The sequence below is a fragment of the Manis pentadactyla genome, chromosome 2 (assembly GCF_030020395.1).
Source record: "Manis pentadactyla isolate mManPen7 chromosome 2, mManPen7.hap1, whole genome shotgun sequence".
NCBI lineage: Eukaryota > Metazoa > Chordata > Mammalia > Pholidota > Manidae > Manis > Manis pentadactyla.
Window position 1 is genome coordinate 77,043,143 of NC_080020.1, and position 18,041 is coordinate 77,061,183.

The 18,041-nt window shown below is 34.4% G+C and overlaps 1 protein-coding gene and 1 non-coding gene across 2 annotated transcripts; both read left to right on the forward strand.

Moving 5' to 3' along the window:
- The first annotated feature begins 16 nt into the window (after positions 1–16).
- Positions 17–17,571, forward strand: TMEM167A (transmembrane protein 167A). The gene is made up of 4 exons (XM_036914216.2): positions 17–129; positions 7,816–7,925; positions 11,942–11,976; positions 16,604–17,571. The coding sequence occupies exons 1-4, from the start codon at positions 127–129 to the stop codon at positions 16,672–16,674; spliced, it is 219 nt and encodes a 72-aa protein (XP_036770111.1). The 5' UTR covers positions 17–126; the 3' UTR covers positions 16,675–17,571.
- LOC118926825 (small nucleolar RNA U109) lies at positions 9,511–9,645 on the forward strand. The gene has a single exon (XR_005030626.2). It is a non-coding gene; the product is annotated as a small nucleolar RNA U109 (small nucleolar RNA).
- Positions 17,572–18,041: the final 470 nt, after the last annotated feature.

The following is an 18,041-nucleotide window of genomic DNA, read 5'->3' on the forward strand; positions in this document are numbered from 1 at the left end:
AGGAGGCGGTGCCCTGATTGGCCCAACCAGACGACGGGAGGGAGCAAGAAGAGCAGGCGGGGTGTGCACGCCTCTTCCGCCCTGGGCCCGGAAGGGTGATGTGGCTGGGGCTCCTCCGGCCTCACTATGGTAAGAACCTGGGCTGTGGGGTGGGGGCCGATCATTGCGAAGGGGCTGTGGGCCCAAACTAGGGCTGAAGGGTTGGGCGGCGGTCCTGGGTGCTCGGGCTTTGGAGCACTGTCACTAACTTGATTCTCCCGGGCTCGGAGGATGCGCAGGTTCGGAGCCATGTGGCCCCTGCACGCACACCTGGGAGAGCCACAGCCGAGCTCTCCAGAGAGACCCGGGGGTCGTGGAGCCCAGCCCTTCCCTCGCCACGCTCCTGACTGGTTGCGAAGAAATCCGCTGGTTTTGCTTTACTCGGCGGTTACGTAGACACTTATAGTCATTGACCTTTGAGGCATTAGAGTTTGATGAGTTTGCGCTCGTTACTTTGCGTGTCCTTATCACTACGGGCCTGACCAAGTGTGTAAATTATTGTCAGAACCCAAACTCTACGCCTTAATTTTCACCTCTTGAATTAGTGGTATTTCAGGCCTCTCTTACTGCATTCTCTGAACTTTAAAGATGCTCGCTTACAAATTATGGATTTTTATAATTGCAATTATCTTTAAAGGTTGGGGCTTTGTACTTGGAGTGGTGTCTGGCTTCTGGCTCTCCTCTCCTCCCCACACGTTATTAAGGGCCTGCGTCTTACTCCAGATTTCTTTGGTAGTTTGGGCTTGTTAGAAAAGCTTGAAATAAGTCATAAAAGTTAACAAAAGAAATGCTTAATTCTCCATGGTAAAGAATAAGAGGTAAAGCCAGCATGGCTATACAACAGATGTAGCCTAGCAGTCAGTAAGAGATCTGAGGACATTTTGCCTGTATTAGGGTAAAGGCCAACGGACTGTACACCAGGTCTTCATGGTGAGTTTATGAAGTCCACGTGCCAGAAGTTGCATTTTTAAGCGTTTTCCTTGGGAAAGGGTGCATTCCTTTTTATTATAGTATCAAAAGCAACTGTGATCCCCAAAAAGCTATTCGGTCATGAAAAGTTGAACTTGTGTTCCTAGAAGTTTGTGCAGAATCCTATGCAGCACACAATACCTTTAGACATTTAATCCAGAACTCATTAATTGTTGCTTGCTTTATGCCAGCTGCTTTGATTATAGCTTGGACATAAGTCACAGTCTGTCCCTGGAGAAGTTTACAGCTTAGAAGACAGCAGGTTAATGTTCCTTAGCCAAGAATACTCTCCAGCTTCTCTCCCCATCCACCAAGTGACAGGATGGATCCACTTACCCTTAAAGGGTGTCCTTAGCCATTTTACAACTTAGAAAATTTTTCCTCTTTCAGTTTAAAAAAAGTAGAGAGATTGTTACTCTTTTAATTCTTGTATAACTTACTAGAAGTTGAACTTAATTGTACTCATAGTACAAGTCAAAGGTAGATTCTTTTGATGATCTCACTGCCTTAGGTGCTAGCTAACAGCAAAATGGGTACCATGTTTAAGATCAGTATTTAAACTGTCTGGCTATACTTGTTTTTTTCAAAAGTTACAATAATAAGCTTTCATTTATTAGCACTCCCTCTATGACAGACTGTTAAAAATCAGTTTATAAGGATTGTCTTACTTCAGGCTCCCAACTTATGAGTAGATGCTCACAGGTGAAAGAAGCCAGGCATAAGGAGACTGACATGATTGGAGTCACACACCTAGGAGGTAGTGAAGCCAGGACTTAAAACTATTTTAATGTCCAGATGCCATATATCTTCCTGCCTCTGTTAATGGAAACAACATAAGTGAGGATAAAATATGTCTTAGTGATTTGTTGCTTTCAAATATAACATGGGTGGATAATGGAAACAACTGCTGAGTGATTGATTTTTCATTCTGGCTCTGTTCCTGTGAGCTTGGAATATCAGCGTTTTAGAGAAAGTACATTGTGGTTGGAAGAGTTACACAGTGAAGTTTCTTTTTGAATTTTCACCTCAACTTGGTATATTGTGAGATAACCCAGTGATAATGACTTACATTTGAATTTATTTTAATGAATCCATTTGTGAAAATGTATTTCAAGACACATAGTGTAGCGCGGGGCCACGGAGAAGGCAGTATATAGCACAGAGAAGACAAGTAGTGATTCTATAGCATCTTACTACACTGACGGACAGTGACTGTAATGGGGTATGTGGTGGGGACTTGATAATGGGAATCTAGTAAGCACAGTGTTGCTCATGTAATTGTATATTAATGATACCAAAATAAAAGATAAATATATTTCAAGGACATAAAATGTTTATCAGTAATAATTTACAGTGGTGAGAGCATAAATAGTCTGATAGTCACTTACGATTAATACTTCTAAGACCTTCAGATTGCCTTGTTCTCTCTTACTCTTAACATCCTTCAAAATACATCTCAAGTTTCATCTCTTCCCATAAGCCTTCCTTGCCTCTTCTATTTCCTCTACTCCTGTGTATTCATTAGGTAATTCATAGCCCATGTATGTATCTCCAGTATCCCTCTATTATAGCACTAGAGTTAGTGCTGAAATGATTCAGAGTTTGGGGATACAAAGTCAACGTAAAGCATGCTCGGTGTAAATTCCGTATATTACCTCCTATAATAGAGAGAAACAACATGTAGTGGAAAGAGTGTAGGCTTTAGACTGAGCCAAACGGTGAGAATCATTCCTAGTTCATATCTTTTATTTTGTTAACCAAGGAAGTTTATCTTATTTCTTCCTCTGTTGGAATGTTAAGTGACATTTCATGCTCACAAACCCTGCAAAGTAGGCACTATTGCCCACTTTGTGGTTAAACTGAATTTCAGAGGAGTATGAAATATTTTCCCTCTTCTTGTAGCAGACAACACAGGTACTGTGACAGTACGATGAAAATAAACATGAAAAAACCAATGTTGCAGTTAGCAGAGTTGAGGTGCTTCTTTGGACTATAGCTTTACTTATAACCAGGAAAGTTCTTAATTTTAAATGGGAAGTGTAAGTACAGAAAGTCTCTCTACATTTTTGAAACATGCCGGTGAGCTCCACCTCCCTCATTTTGCAAGTGAAAATAAACTTATGTGCAAAGATGCTGATTTGAAAATAAACTTATGTGCAAAGATGCTGATTTACCTGAATACATATACATACATATATATATATATATATATATATATATATATATATATATATATATATATATATATATAGTTGGATTATTTGATTAAATAAGCCAAATATCTACTGGCCACTGGTGCTAAGAGGCAAGTGATGAGTTCTTAACATAGAAACACAAAAAAGTCCTGGCTTCTGGGCTTCAAATTAAACCAAGATAACTTGCATTGGTACCTTACCACTGCTGCCTTAGAGTAAACAACAAAGATTGCGTTTATGTGCTGATAACTCCAAAAGAAAATGTTAATATTTCTGTCTGTTAGTGGAAATCTTTTAAATCACCTGTGGTAACTTACCTTGGGTAAATGGTGTGTGTGTTGGCACATTCACATAAAGGCTTACATTTATCTCTACATTTCCATGTTTTCCATTTTAAATAATGATAACACACAACAAATTCACAGGTAGAAGCTAGAGGTAAAATGCTGACCTGACCCACATTTAAAGCTGATAAAATGCTCATCCACTTCTCCAGTACTGTATAGTTTTTATCACAGTTAGGTCAGGAATGTCATTTCTGGCTTTTCTCCCACCTCCAGAAAGAGAAACCACTTCAGTTTTCTTTAAAAGCAGTAGGTAGTAAAACAAGTAAAATTGTTACTTTTTGGAGTTTTAAAAAACTTAGCCTTGGTATCTAATTCTTATTTTAAAGTGAACTTTGGTTAAACTGGAAGAATTAATATGTCAATAGAAATTCATCTCCCACATAGGAGGTAGTCAACATTTGATGCTCCCAGACAATATTATGCATAAAGAAGGCCCTTAATCAACAAATTGGTTAAACAATTTATTTTGATAATTCTACAAGCAAATAAACAGGCTACATTGAGTTCAAGTGATCCAGGACCAATGAAAATATTGTAGGTTTAGTCAGTCTTTTCTGCAGACCAAATATGGCTACTAACCAATCATTGAGCACTCTGGGCAAAGCACTGTTTAGCATATTAATACATATTTCTGTTTCTTTGTACCTTCATACTGCTTGGATCTTTCCCCCTTCTATTCCGAAATGTTTTAGATGGTTTCTTTTACCTAGAAGTATTCTTACATATATGTTTAAAAACAACATACTGAATTTTTGCCCTTATATCCAATCTTAGCGAATATAGTTTTCACATTCAGGAGTGTCTCCAAAAATAAGAAATTACAGTTGGCCCTTGAACAATGTGGATTTGAATTACACAGGTCCACTTATACACAGGTTTTTTGCAATATGTTGGAAAAATTTGGAGAGAAGTACAACAATTAGAAACATTTTCTCTAGCTTACTTTATTGTAAGAATATGGCATATATATATATATATACACATATACAAAATGTTAATCAGTGTTAATGTTACCAGTAAGGCTTCCAGTCAGCAGTAGGCTATTAGTAGTTAAAATTGGGGGAGTCACAAGTTAAATGTAGATATTCAACTGTATGGAGGGTCAATGCCCCAACCCCAGATTTGTTCAAGTCAGCTCTCTAACTTTATAGATAAAATGATAAAAATTGAATCTGAAACAAATATCATAATTTTTCAAATTCACTTGAGAATAGATCATTTTTAAAAGATATGTCAACATTGCAAATAATTTAGTATTTGGACGCAGAGCTTTGCATTGACCAGTCTCCATCTATTCATAGGTAAATTATTTCATGGACTGTAGTGGTGGCCAAATGAAAGTCTGAATTATTTCCATTATTTCAAGTGGCCTGATAAATTGTGGTTTACTTCAGAATGACTATACAAAGTAACTGATTCATCAAGCTTATTTCCTTCTGTTTTGGGTAAATTAATTTATTAAACTAATTTGGAGCATGTTAGAAACTAATTAGCTAAGAGTAGTATGATAGGTCTGTAGTGTGGAGGGATAATAAAACGCCTTTGGAGAGAAATAATAGGGGATCTCCATTGCCATTTTTTAGAAGAGTGAGCACAACTCAGAGTAATGGTTCAAAGGTTAAGGCAGGACTGCTGTGTTCCACAACCCAAAGGGTGACCATTCTGATTGTATTCAAGGTTGTGCTTCATAGGGTGCCGCAGGCAGACTTGAGTCTAGGGAGTATTGCTGAATATCTCCAAAAGTGTTTGAAGGTGTGGTTAAAGAAAAAACCTGTGAATAGGGTATCTTACTTGGCAAAAGGGACTTCCCATAAGTAAGTTAAGAATTTTGGAACGGGAAGATTATCTTGAATTATGGAGAGAAGGGGGCAATTTAATCACAAGGATCCTTGTAAAAAGGTGGCAGGAGGAGGGTCATTGTCACAAAAGGAGGGGCTGGAGGTCAGAATGACGAGGGGTCACTAGCCAGGGAGTGCAGGCAGCCTCTAGAAGGTGAAGAAAGCAAGAAAACATATTCTTCCATAGGGCCTCCAGAAAAATCAAGCTGTCTTGTATAATTCCTTAGTTACAATGTGCATTATTTAATAGTTAGCTAAATTTATTAACTTGGTTAACATGGCATTGTGTAACTCCCTAGCATTGTCACAGGATGTTCCCACTGAAAGTTAGGTAAATCTTAGGTTTGTGAGTTATTTGAGGCTCTAGAATTTTATGACAACCATCTTTCCTACTCAGTTTTCCATATCTCTTGAAGATGTGTAGCTCTTACAAATTAGGTGGGAGTCAGAAGAACACACATGGTTCTGTATGCAAGTACTTCAAGACTGGCTGCTTTATAAAACTTTCTTTGAACTTCAGTTGGTGATGCAAGATTTAGATGCTGAGAGAAAATAACCTCAGGCCTTTATTTTACCCTGCAGCCTGTGCCTCTAACAAAAACATAAGGCTATTTGCTTCTAGATTTTCCAAAATACTATGAACAAGTAAATAAAAATATAAAACATTATGTGGAGGTTTCTTTTGAATAGTTAACAAAATATTCAACATTCTGACCTATACTTTTTAAAAAATAACATGCTTGTTAATTTGAAACTGAGTGTGCACTTGCATTTGTTAAAACATTGTGTGGTGGTTTCTGTTGAATAGTTAACAAAATATTCAGCATTCTGATCTATACCATGCTTCTTAATTTGAAACTGAGTATGCTCTTGCATATGTTAAAGTGTTCATTTGCTGCTGTTTTCAAGTTTTCATTCAACATTCTTCACTGACTACTGTGCACTATTTTAATAGTCACAAGAAACTGCTAAGAACCATACTAAAAAGGGACAATTGCAGCATAGCTTGATGGGTGCTCTCATAGGCAGGCATGTGTGTAACACTTACATGTACAGAGTGGGGACAGGGAAGACTTCATTAAGGAGGGAACTCTTAAGACCAGAAGATTGAGTCGTTTCACCAGGCAGGCAAAAATAGATGGCATGTGGAAATAGAGAGTATCTTGAAAAAGATTTCATGATTTAAAGGATCTGAAAAAAATTAAACACAGTGAAGAATTTTATTTCCCTTGTCACCTTTTTATCATCTTTCCTCTGTTTTGTACTCACAGTGCTTACTTTTTTCTTAGCTTCTCCCTTCATGACTTTTTCCTGTTGAAAATCCCAATTATTTTTCTACAAAACAGGAACATCTGTTTGCTTTAACCCTGAGACTAAAATTTAATATCAGCAGACAACAGATGCTAAGCATTAAGAGGAATGCTTAGGTAGGCTAAGCAGTGGAAGTCTGTGATTTTGAAACACTTTTGACCAGAGTCTGAGTATATCTAAAAGACTTTACCACCTAAGATTATTTGTTTAAACTTCATGGTCTATAAACCCCAGGAACAAAGTAGTATAGATTATATATTGCATACTTGTAAATGGCTTTCACTTGTAAATGGTTTCACACACAAATGTATGTATACACACCCCACTTCTTTAATAATAGTCATATTTTTAAGTGCCTCTTAAAGTCTTTTATTATGAAAAAATTCAAACATACAAAGATAGAAGAGTATAATGAAGCCTCATATACTCAGCATTTCATCATTAACCCCACACCTCTCACCACACACAGTGGATTATTTAAAAATCAGTCCCAGACATCATAGCATTTAAGCATTTTTTTAAACAAGACATTCAGGGAAGGAAAAGTATATATTGCAAAATCATGAATTTCAGTATCTACTTTGCAGATTTCTTTCCAACCTCTTTACTACATGAATCCAGACTACAATAAGTCTGCTCATTATTCCCAAACTTGCAAATTCCTGATTCTGTGGAGATGTTTTTCCATGCTTTTGTCGCTTCTCAAGTCTGCTCTCTATTCTTTGCTTTTCTAATTATGCCCTTTTAAGGCTTGACTCAGTTCCTGGTTTCTCCTTGAAGCTTTTCCTCACTTTTCTTTATGAAAAAAGCATTTTTGTTAGCATTAATCAGTTATCACTTACATATATATGCTACAATGACTTGCTGTTTCATTTTTAAGGTAGATGTCCTGTTTTAACTCAGTTATAACTGCTCTATTCCTCAGTTGTCTTATATATAAAATAGAGGATTCATAACATCTTTATCAAATATGTGAGAATAATTCAAAACAAGTTTTGAAATAATTCATACCAGTTTTTTGAAGTAAGAAACATGATTCTTAATATGGAATTGTGTAGCATTTTTTAACCTATGTAGTTTTCCTGGTAATACTGATTTTTCTCTTTCTCTTTTCAGTCTGCCATTTTCAATTTTCAGAGTCTGTTGACTGTAATCTTGCTGCTTATATGTACCTGTGCTTATATCCGATCCTTGGCACCCAGCCTCCTGGACAGAAATAAAACTGGGTATGTTGCTAATGATGTGTAATTCCCTGAATTAGTTCTTACAAACATTGAATGTAAATTACCATAGGAGTCATTAAATAATTTGATTCTTTTATGTAACTTAGTTTTATAATAACTTTTTTCATTACCTTCTCCCTCTGTTTTTAAAAATACGAAACTCTGTGTTCACAAAATCTCACTAAATAAAAAGATAAATATCAGAAGTGACCTGAAATTTGTTAGACTGATAAAATGTACATTTAAAAAGCTATGACAATTTTTTTCCTGGGATTAGAGATACAGTTTAGTACTTTCAAAGGCAGTGTTTGGCTAGTTTTTATAGACTAATTAGATAAGTTGGTTATCATATTTTGAAAATATAAAATAGCAAGGAAAGCTCTATGTCCATAAAAATACTAATATAGACATTCCCTCAACAGTCTAAGATTGGTCTCATCGTGTAGGCTTCCTGTCTGTATCATAAAGCAAACATCTTATTTAGCTTACTTAAAACAGTAATAAAAACTAAATCTTGGGCATATTACATCCCTTTTAATGTATATTCACACCCTGAAAAAATGAGCTTAATGTGATACCACACAATTAAAATTTTGAAGTGCATGTTCATAATATAGAAATACATGTTGAATTCAGCCAAAAAGAAAGTATATTAAAAAAACAGATAATGGGACAAAAGATATGTGACCTTTCTTTGCCTTACATATTTATTAATTTCTATGAAAATTATAATAATCCTTTCTTGGGAAGAGTCTGTACCTTACATAATCATTTTAAGAAATAAAAAGATGAAATAATAGAATACTTCAGATAGGAATAATTAATTATCTGTAGCAACTTTTGTTTTTAATGAAAAGAAAAAGGTCAGATTATGATCCTGCAAAGTCATACTCACTTTTCTATTAATAAAAAGCTTCTAAAAGAGTCCTGATCATCAACTATGAGAGTAATAATTTTCTGCTTCTCTTGACTCCATTCTATCTTTGGGGTCATAATTAACATTTATTCAGACATCCTATTATCCAATTCATTTGACTTTTGTTACAGTTCTTATTTTCTAGGGTTGTTTGGGCAATTATAAAGGAATAATTAAGACCCTTAGCCAGTTTTGAATGTTGAAAATCACTAGCCCTGTTCCAGTAAACTGATAATCTGTCTCTTAACCTGAGGATTTTTTTTAACCTACTAAAGGTAAAAACAGATGTTACTGGTCCATCAGCTTTTACGATAATGCCCCACTTCCTGTTTAGGAACTGTCTTCTCATCATACCACCTTTTTCTTTGAAATCCTATTGTAGTCCCAGCACTCAGTTTAATATTTTGTCCACCTGTTGGAATTATATATTTGTTGCCTTGTTGTGCTTGAAACCTTTTTACCCAACCACAGAGTTTTATTTCCTCCTCTTTTTCCTCTAAAACCCCCAAGCATATGGTAGAAACCAGTTAATTGGAATTAATCAGTTGCTTGGAACTATAACAATATATAATGTATATCTAATATTTAAGTATTTACGTCATTAAAGAATAATCATACAGTAGTAGAAGGTAATATTTGTACTTTTCTGATTGTACTGTGAAGAAAAGTATATTGCATGTGGAAATGTCTGCCCCTCATTCCTTTGGGAACAGAAATACATCCATAACATGCTACATTAAAAAAGGAGTTCTCAGGGCTGCCAACCTTACAGTAGAGGTTGAGTAGTAGTATATTTCTCCTACATAAAAGACCAAAGAAATAACATGCCTATTTTTACAGTTTAAAGTGTATACTGAAGCATTCAACTGTTTGAAAACTTTTTTTAAACTTTGTTTCTATTTACATAAGTGTTAGAACCCATTTTATTTTGACTTGAACATAATCTCTGTAGAAGAAATTTTTGCAGGCCTTTATTCTTTTGTTACAATATATATTTTTATAAAACTCGTAATACACTTTTCCTTTCACTATAATGACTATTCCATGCTTAAGTGGAGATGTCTAGCTGAGTGGGATAAAAAGAGTTTTTGATAAGTTCACTGTTGAAAATACCAACTTAATTTTTTGCTGTTTCAAATAATATGGAACTAAAAAGCAACAGGAAACTGTCTTGTTTCCTATTTCCGGAGACCTGAACTTTATCAGGAGGGATACTTAATGGCATATAGCCTAGAAACTAAGCAGCATAACTGTATTGGTTTTTACCAGCTCATAAAGTTCCTGTGTTTTAGTAAATAGCATTTGGGATATTACAGAAATACATGTAGGTAGAGAAATATTTGGAAAAGGCCAAAGTGATACTAATAAATCTCTTAAGTTCCCAAGTTAGGGAATTTTTTCATTTAAATAACTTTTAATATGCTATGTTATAACAACTTCCTAATGAGCTTTGAGTTATTTCTAGGTTAGCTGAAGAGACCTTAACTGGGATCCTATGGTTTCAGTCCATGTTCTGCTGGGTTCTAGGCTTCCTGTAGAAGGGCTTGGGTGTCTTGTCCCTGAGTCCCTCAACCAGAGTAACTTTGCATTAGTAGCACGTGTTATAATCAAGAAGTTTTTAGAATCAGGGAACCATGTCATTGTAGATCACTGAACAGTTGTCTTCCATTTTTTTATGAACTATAAACCAATTTTTGTTATCTGTAGCTGTTGTCACATGTGCCTTTGGCCTATATGTTAGTCACGTGTTACTCACTCTTCTAAAGACTTTCTGTGTAATAACTCAGTTAATCCTTAGAAAAACCATAGAGGTTGAGCACTAGGAAAGAGATAGAATAACTTGCTCACAGTCACACAACCAGTTAAGAAGAACTGAACTTCTGCACAGTCTGGCCCTTACATTATCCTACATTACTTTTAAGGGTATATATGATTTTTGTCCTTTTATTCCTGTAGTAAAATTGTTTCACCTGTCAGAATATCAGTCTTCAAAATAAACTTGTATTTTTGCCATATCACTTAATCTGAATTAAGAGACTTTTTGCTTTGAGGTCAGGAAGTTATTATACTTCAGAGGAGGAACATATATAGAACTTAATTGAACCAGTATTTTAAGTCTTAACCATTCAACTGTAATGATTCATTAGCCAGCCATCTCTTTGGGCAAAAAAAAAATGTAATTAAAGTTCCCCTAAAATTTAAGTATTATGATTTTATTGTACCACTTTAATTTACTCTGATAATTGTTGTTTATTAATCTTGATTTATAACAATGTGTAACACCATTTATAATTCTGTTCTGTCAAACCAACAAAATAATTGTCTACAATGTTTTTTTCAGATATCTTTTCATTGACTTAAGTGTTTTTTTGAGCTAGTATTTTTTATACATGCCAAATACAGTGACATATCCATTTAATATGTATTTAATTCATAATATATTAATTCATTGAATTGAAACAGACATCTTCATTCTAATTTTTATTTCCAGAATATGTTTTAAATGCCATATTTAGTTAACTCATAGAGTGTCACTAAACTAGAATTTTCTGTTTCTGTTGAAAACATGGGCACGTATTTTTATATTCCGCCTTATTGAATGACATAGTTATATAAATGCTGTCATTGGAGTTAATAGTTATAGGTCATTTAAATATCAAGCTACATTCTGTAAGAAGCAAGCTTTTTTAGTAAGTTTATTTTTTAATATCAAAATTCATCCAAAACTATCAGTTAACCATTATCTCAAAATTACCATTTATTTAAATTGGTCTGTGTATTTTCTGCTTTTTGAAGGTAAAGCACTTGAAGTTGACTAACTTAATCCTGTAATAGTAAGCCCTTGTGCAAATTTTTGCCTCTCTCAACATTAATTTACCCTGTGTTTAACTTATGACACCATATATAATCCAGTTTGTAACAGTTTCTATCCATTGATGAATAAAAGTTAACTTAGTCCTATTTTCCTACATAAATGGTGGCTCGATGTTATACAAATTTCAGTTCAGAAGCAAAGCTTCAGAAGTTAAAATGCTCCACATAATACTGAGAGAAGGATTTGCCTTTCCCAGTGATCAGTAGCTACTTTTTCTTTTCTATGCAGATTGTTGGGTGTATTTTGGAAGTGTGCCAGAATTGGTAAGTGTCTGTAATTTCCCTCCTCCACTTCTTCAGCTTTAAATTGTTGGCCAGTTTATTTACATCATATTCACATAAACCAAATGTCAGTTTTAAAAGTGCAGGCTTTCCAGTTTTGGTCATTTTTGCAAAAGTTTGTAGAGTTCCACCAACCTCTTTTCCATATGGTATTTTAAACTTGCTGGATACTGTATGATACTAACTTAGCAGGAAGATGAAAAATACAAGAGAAATCCAATTCAGATATCAAATACTATGCATTCTTTTCAGGAGATTTCAGACAAATGCATATAGTTTTATGCTCACCTACTTGTATAGAGTGTGCTATTCTGAAAATGTGTGCCATTTTGGTAACAGGATGAATTTCCCATTTAATGAAAGGCTTGCTCAGCAGCCATCTAAACCTAACCATTTTATTGCCCTATGCAAAGTCACAGAATGTTATTTGTTGCTTTTACAAAACAATAGTTTTTCCATCTATTGAACGGATATGGTCATAACTGAGCTTTGTTCTAAGTGATTAAGGTAAATGTGGTTATCTTATAATTTACCATAGTAAGATTAGTTGCATCTTAAGTGTATTTACATTTTGATAGTAATATACTCTTGTCCCATATTCATTAGCAAAGTGCCCAGCACGTAGTAGACTCTCACGTGATTGGTAAGTGAATGAATTAAAATATATTTTTTGATGTGATTCACAAGTTTTCTTGAATAATAGGTTATACTCTTTCTAACATGCTTAATTCCAAAAGAAACTTAAGGGCACATGGACTTACACCACTTGAACTGAAATGTCTTATCCACTTTGGAATTATTTACCTGATCCCATCAGAAAAGCATTTTAGTACTCTTCTTCTAACATTGAATTTATACATAATTACCTTTATCTTTCATAAAGCTGTCAGATTTTCATAATGAAAAAATTTCCTACATTTGACATTTAATCCAGTTAGCCAGTCTGACAACAGCCAGAATTCCTCAAACTAATCTCTTTAAATGTAATGGCAAATTTAAGAGCCATCTCCCTAAACAAACTGTGTTCCCTTTAGAGTATTATGTTTTATTTTGGTTTTCACTTCTCAGAGATATAGAAAATTAAGAAGCCGGTTCATAACAGAAGAAAATTGATTAAAGATAGAAAAATATAAATTGAGTTCTTATAATATTTAGAAATTTTTCTAAAGAAGCCTGAGAATTGATGTAATATATCTGAAGATAATTGTAGCTGTAACCTTGTCTCAGCTAAGGACTAAAAATTAATTGTAGGAGATTCAGATTCTCTAAAGCATCTTTCAAGATCCATATATTTGTTTGTTAGCCATTGAAATCATTTTGAGAGCAAGTTTTCTTCCCTGAGCTTTAAATGATAGATAAGAAGTGGTAAGCAACATACCAAATTATATAGAAGTCTCTTTTTTTTATTTTGATCATCTGTTTGATTAGATTATAATATTCCTTGGCCTTTCAGGTTTCTTGCTGTAGAAAATGATAGTATAAACATAAAGAACTTCATAGAGAAGTATGAGGCTCTCAAGGCACTCTAATACATAGATGATAGAAACCCACATTTTTCAGAGATTTCAGTGTGCTTTTAACATGATAAGCTGTCCTTCCTTGGTGTACTTTGTCATGTTGTTATCTCTTATGGTGACAGGCATTAGAATATATCTTTTCCAAGAAGTATCATTGACCTTAGATTGGTAAAGCACAGGTAGAGCCTAGGTAAGTGGTCATTGATCAAGGGACATTTCTCTGTGTCTCAAGACATTTTGAGTTGTCACAACTGGAGTGGTAGGACATACACTAGGGATTCTGCTGAACATCCTGTGGTGCACAAGACTGCTTCTATGGCATAATTAACCAAAAATGCCAGTAGTGATGAAATTGGCACGGCTCAGTCTAGATTCACAGTTTTGTGGTACAGGCTAATCTGGTATTCAGTCATGCTCAATACCTGCAAATCCTGAAATAACAAAAGAAATACTTAGTACTTCAAGAAAATAACCAAGAAGAAAGAGGTAAAGAGGTAAACTAGCACCTCACTGATTAAGGCAGTAGCTAATGATAAATGTAAATATGTGTTGAACCAAACCACTTGCTTCAGAGCCAGTCACCCAGAAAAAGAAATAATATTGTCAAGAACCAGAGTGGTAAGAATACCTCAAGTAAACTACAAAGAGAGAAGATAATGGAAGAGCAAGACAGGTTGAAAGAACAGAGAGCATATCACTGTATTAGAGTTGCATACTAAATACTCATTAGTAAAAATATAAAAAGTCTGGAGTTAGGAGGCTGAGTTCTCAGTATTATCATTAAGTTGCTAACTCATAAAACTATTGTTACTTTAAATCCATTTTTTGTAATAATTTAGAGAAGCATGTATAGCTCCTTTGAGTATCCAACTCTTGTTCACCATTATTACTTGAAAGTAGCTGAAAGTTTAAGACAATCTAGTTTGTAGCTTTCTTAATGATATCCCATAGAATCATCTGGTTTTATGTCTAATTATAAACTGCCTTTTTTTCGCTTGCTCATTATTTCTGTTTTTCTCTCTTGACTATGTAAGTGCCATAGGTTATATGGTTCATTTAAGAGTATTCATTCTTACCACTTATGTGAAAGCATTAGCTTTTCATTTTGGCAAAGTGGCTTAGAAAATGTTGATGCTAATATCCTGCTTTCTCAACCACATGCTCCTCTCTTATCTTGACAGAGAATATATCCACAAAGAAAGGATGTGATTTTAATGGGAAAAAGCCCAGTGAAATCATCTTATCATGTTACACATCACATTACAGCAACTGTTTCACATTCACTTTACAGAGACCTAAGACCAGACAAAAAGTAACATTCTGACCCAAATTCAACCAAAGATATTTACCTGTACCATATGGCAATCTCTTTTAAGAAAATTAAAAACAGGAAAATGAAACCCTTATGTAAATTACAGCATTCTAAGTTGGAGGATGAGGAGGAGAACTTCCTCAAAAATTAATTTCCAGCAGATGGAAAAGTTAGAGCACTATATAGATTCTTTTAAAAATTTAATGATACTATATTATATTAGAAAATGAGGGTATCTAGCCCTAACAAGAATAACAAGCTTGCTGATGAAATCTGCCTGAAATTCACCTTTGTTTTGCTTTGTTTGTTAACTTGGGATTTTTACCCCAGAAGAATTAGCATTGCTTCAAATGATGACCCAAGGTATTTCATAGTTTTAAAAGACTTTTTTTCCAGTTGAGGTAGTGGTGTTGTGAAAATACTATTTTCTTACTTTGCAGATTTTCCCTTAGCTGGAAGGCAGTCCATTAAAAGTCTGTGGATAGAAAAACACCAAATATTTATTTTATTTGGATTTGTGTAGTATTTTCTGTGAATATTATCACTGCGCAGACACAAAGATACAAACTTAGAATATGACTGTGAGCTCAATGAGGAAGCTCTGAAAATGAAAATGACTGAGGATTTTAGTTAGTAAAGTTGGTAAGACTGATGTTTTCCAGAGACAATTAACTGAACTTGCTAAGTGTTCAGAGGTAGTTAAACTTGCTAAGTAAGTGCTAACCAACTTCTTAGGTGAAATAAGGAACTTAGTTACTGGAAAAGAGTTGATTTTAAACACCATAGACAAGGCCAAGTGAGGGGACTATAAACCATCGCTCCTGGAGGACACCAGCTACATACCCAGGATTATTTCTAAAAGAAGCGCATCACTCTTTCTTCCTTCTTTCTATGTGCCCTTAAGGCAAGCTATGAATGCCTTGTGCTTCATGGCATTTTTTCAGCTTTGCAATTAATGAAGAAAGAGGAAAGAAAAAGATGAGTTTGTGTTAACTCACAATCACAGTATCTCTGTTTGCTAGACAGTTTCAGCCAACACCAGGTCTGCTTCATGCAGAGGATCTCCAAGTAATAAACATTCCTTAAACACATGTGAATATTGACACAAAAAACATATAAGAAGTGGTTGTTTTAAGTTCTACATTTCTAACCCAGAATAATCATGCTATAAAAGATTTGATATGAAATCCATCTCAGAAATAGTTTTTTCTAATATGTTTTCATTAAGCCTTTTATTTCATGTCCATTTTTTAAATGCAATTTTATTGATCACCTTCTGTTTATTTTCATCCATTAATACTTATTTTTCACCCTTTAAGTGTCATGGATTGCTACCAGTGAGGAAAAAAATACAGCTTAAAATTGTATGGTGAATTTCTTTTTATAGGTAGAAATTCCCCTTTTTTTACACGAAAAAAATAAGGAATATTTCCTTGGCTTTAATTGAGTTGTTCAAGATCAATTTTCTAGGATCTCTATTCTGTATTCTGTGTTGTATTTTTTTAATATCTGGGTTTACACAGTTGCACAGGGTTGGCACTTTGAAGGTTTTCTAAACACAAAGGTGATATTAAAAAATACCAGTGTAGTTCAGCTCATTCCATATTGTACTTTTATGTTGCATCTAATTCTTGTTTTGTCTCACCCCCCCTAATATGTACAGGCTTCATAGGAAAGAACTTTGTTTGATTCACATGTACCCTTTTGTCATAATAATAACCTTACCATATTCATGTTAGCAAGTCAGTTAATCAACATACATATCTCCTTCTTTCAACAGGTGAACGCAAGAGTCCGTATGTTGCAGTCTGCTGTGTAGTGATGGCCTTCAGCATCCTCTTCGTGCAGTAGTTTGGGAAAGGATCAGAATTTAATCACCATGCTTCAATATGAAGAAAGGACTGAAAATAATGGAAAGAATGGTTAACTCTTTTATCTCTGAACATTGAGTGAAATAAATTTCCAGCTGCTGTTCTCTATTTTTGTTACTGGACCAATGTTCTATATAAATAATTAGAGTGTAACCATTTAATGCTCAGAGAGTCTAATATGTCTGTAACAATCAACCTCAGTACTGTCACTACAATACTATAGCCTGCAAATGTCATTCTCTTTGTCAGATACCAGTTTTTATAAGGCAAATAGTAGAAAACAAAATTGATAAATAACTCAAGTTCCTTTCACTGTGATTTGGAAATGATAAATCTTTATAGGATGAGACCCTTTTTTGGACTACTTTTTTATTAAACGTTCAATTTGTGTTGGTAAAGATGGCATTCATGTTTAATGATGCTTGCTTTTCCTCTGGCCACACCGTCTTGAGCATTAACCAAAGTACCTCTGCTCTTAACAAACCCTGTTGTGTGTTACAGGCGTTTAAACTATTTTTCAAAAGCCTGTGCAGTTCTTAAGGAGGAAGATAAATGAGATGTGGCTTAAGAGTAGTATTGGGAAAATGTTCATATTTAACATAAAAGAGTTTAAAATTGCCGACTGGTGTAGTAGAGCCTCTGAAACCTCTCTGGTTAAGTATGTATAAATGTCCTAAGTATAAATTTGAACACCTAATTATCATTTTCTGAATAAGACTACATTCTTAGAATGAAAAGAGCAAAAGAGAACAATTACAGAATGATAATCCTGTATGTGTTTTTTATTCTTTTCAGTGTCAGGTCTTCACTTACTTCAATTGCCCCAAAATGCAAATTGTATTTTTTGTTTGTTATTTAATACAGCACTTTAAATCTGGTTTGTTTTTTCTATCAGCTTGAACTGGAATCTCTTGTGTAATAGGTGATGACAAACAGTTTTCAGATCTGCTTAGCTTTACACCATGTCATAAGTCTCTTTGAGCTTTGGTAGTAAATTAAGACTTTCAGTAATTTTCATCGAGGCAAGAAAAACATTGGGAGTGTGACTTACAAATTTTGCAGTAGAGCAGTTACTTTTAGTTTATGGTTAATATTTCTTAAAGTTCAACCAAAATCCAGTTAAAATTTCAAAGCTAAGAGGAATTTAAGTATCTTAGCTAATAATTGCCCTTTATAAATAGTGTTAATTAGATTTTGTTGTCAGCTATTAATTCCCCACTAAGGTAAAAAGAAGAAACTCTTTCTAAGAAAAGAAAATTATTTAGAATTATTTTAAAGTGAGTCTGCTAGTTGCCCTTTTTGCAGAAACAAAATACGGAACTGAAAGCCATCTATTTTTGAAGACCA

Coding starts and splice junctions, on each gene's coding strand:
- TMEM167A (XM_036914216.2), top strand. Junction 7,926..11,941: donor CTGGACAGAAATAAAACTGG/GTATGTTGCTAA, acceptor TTTTCTATGCAG/ATTGTTGGGTGTATTTTGGA. Junction 11,977..16,603: donor TTGGAAGTGTGCCAGAATTG/GTAAGTGTCTGT, acceptor TTCTTTCAACAG/GTGAACGCAAGAGTCCGTAT.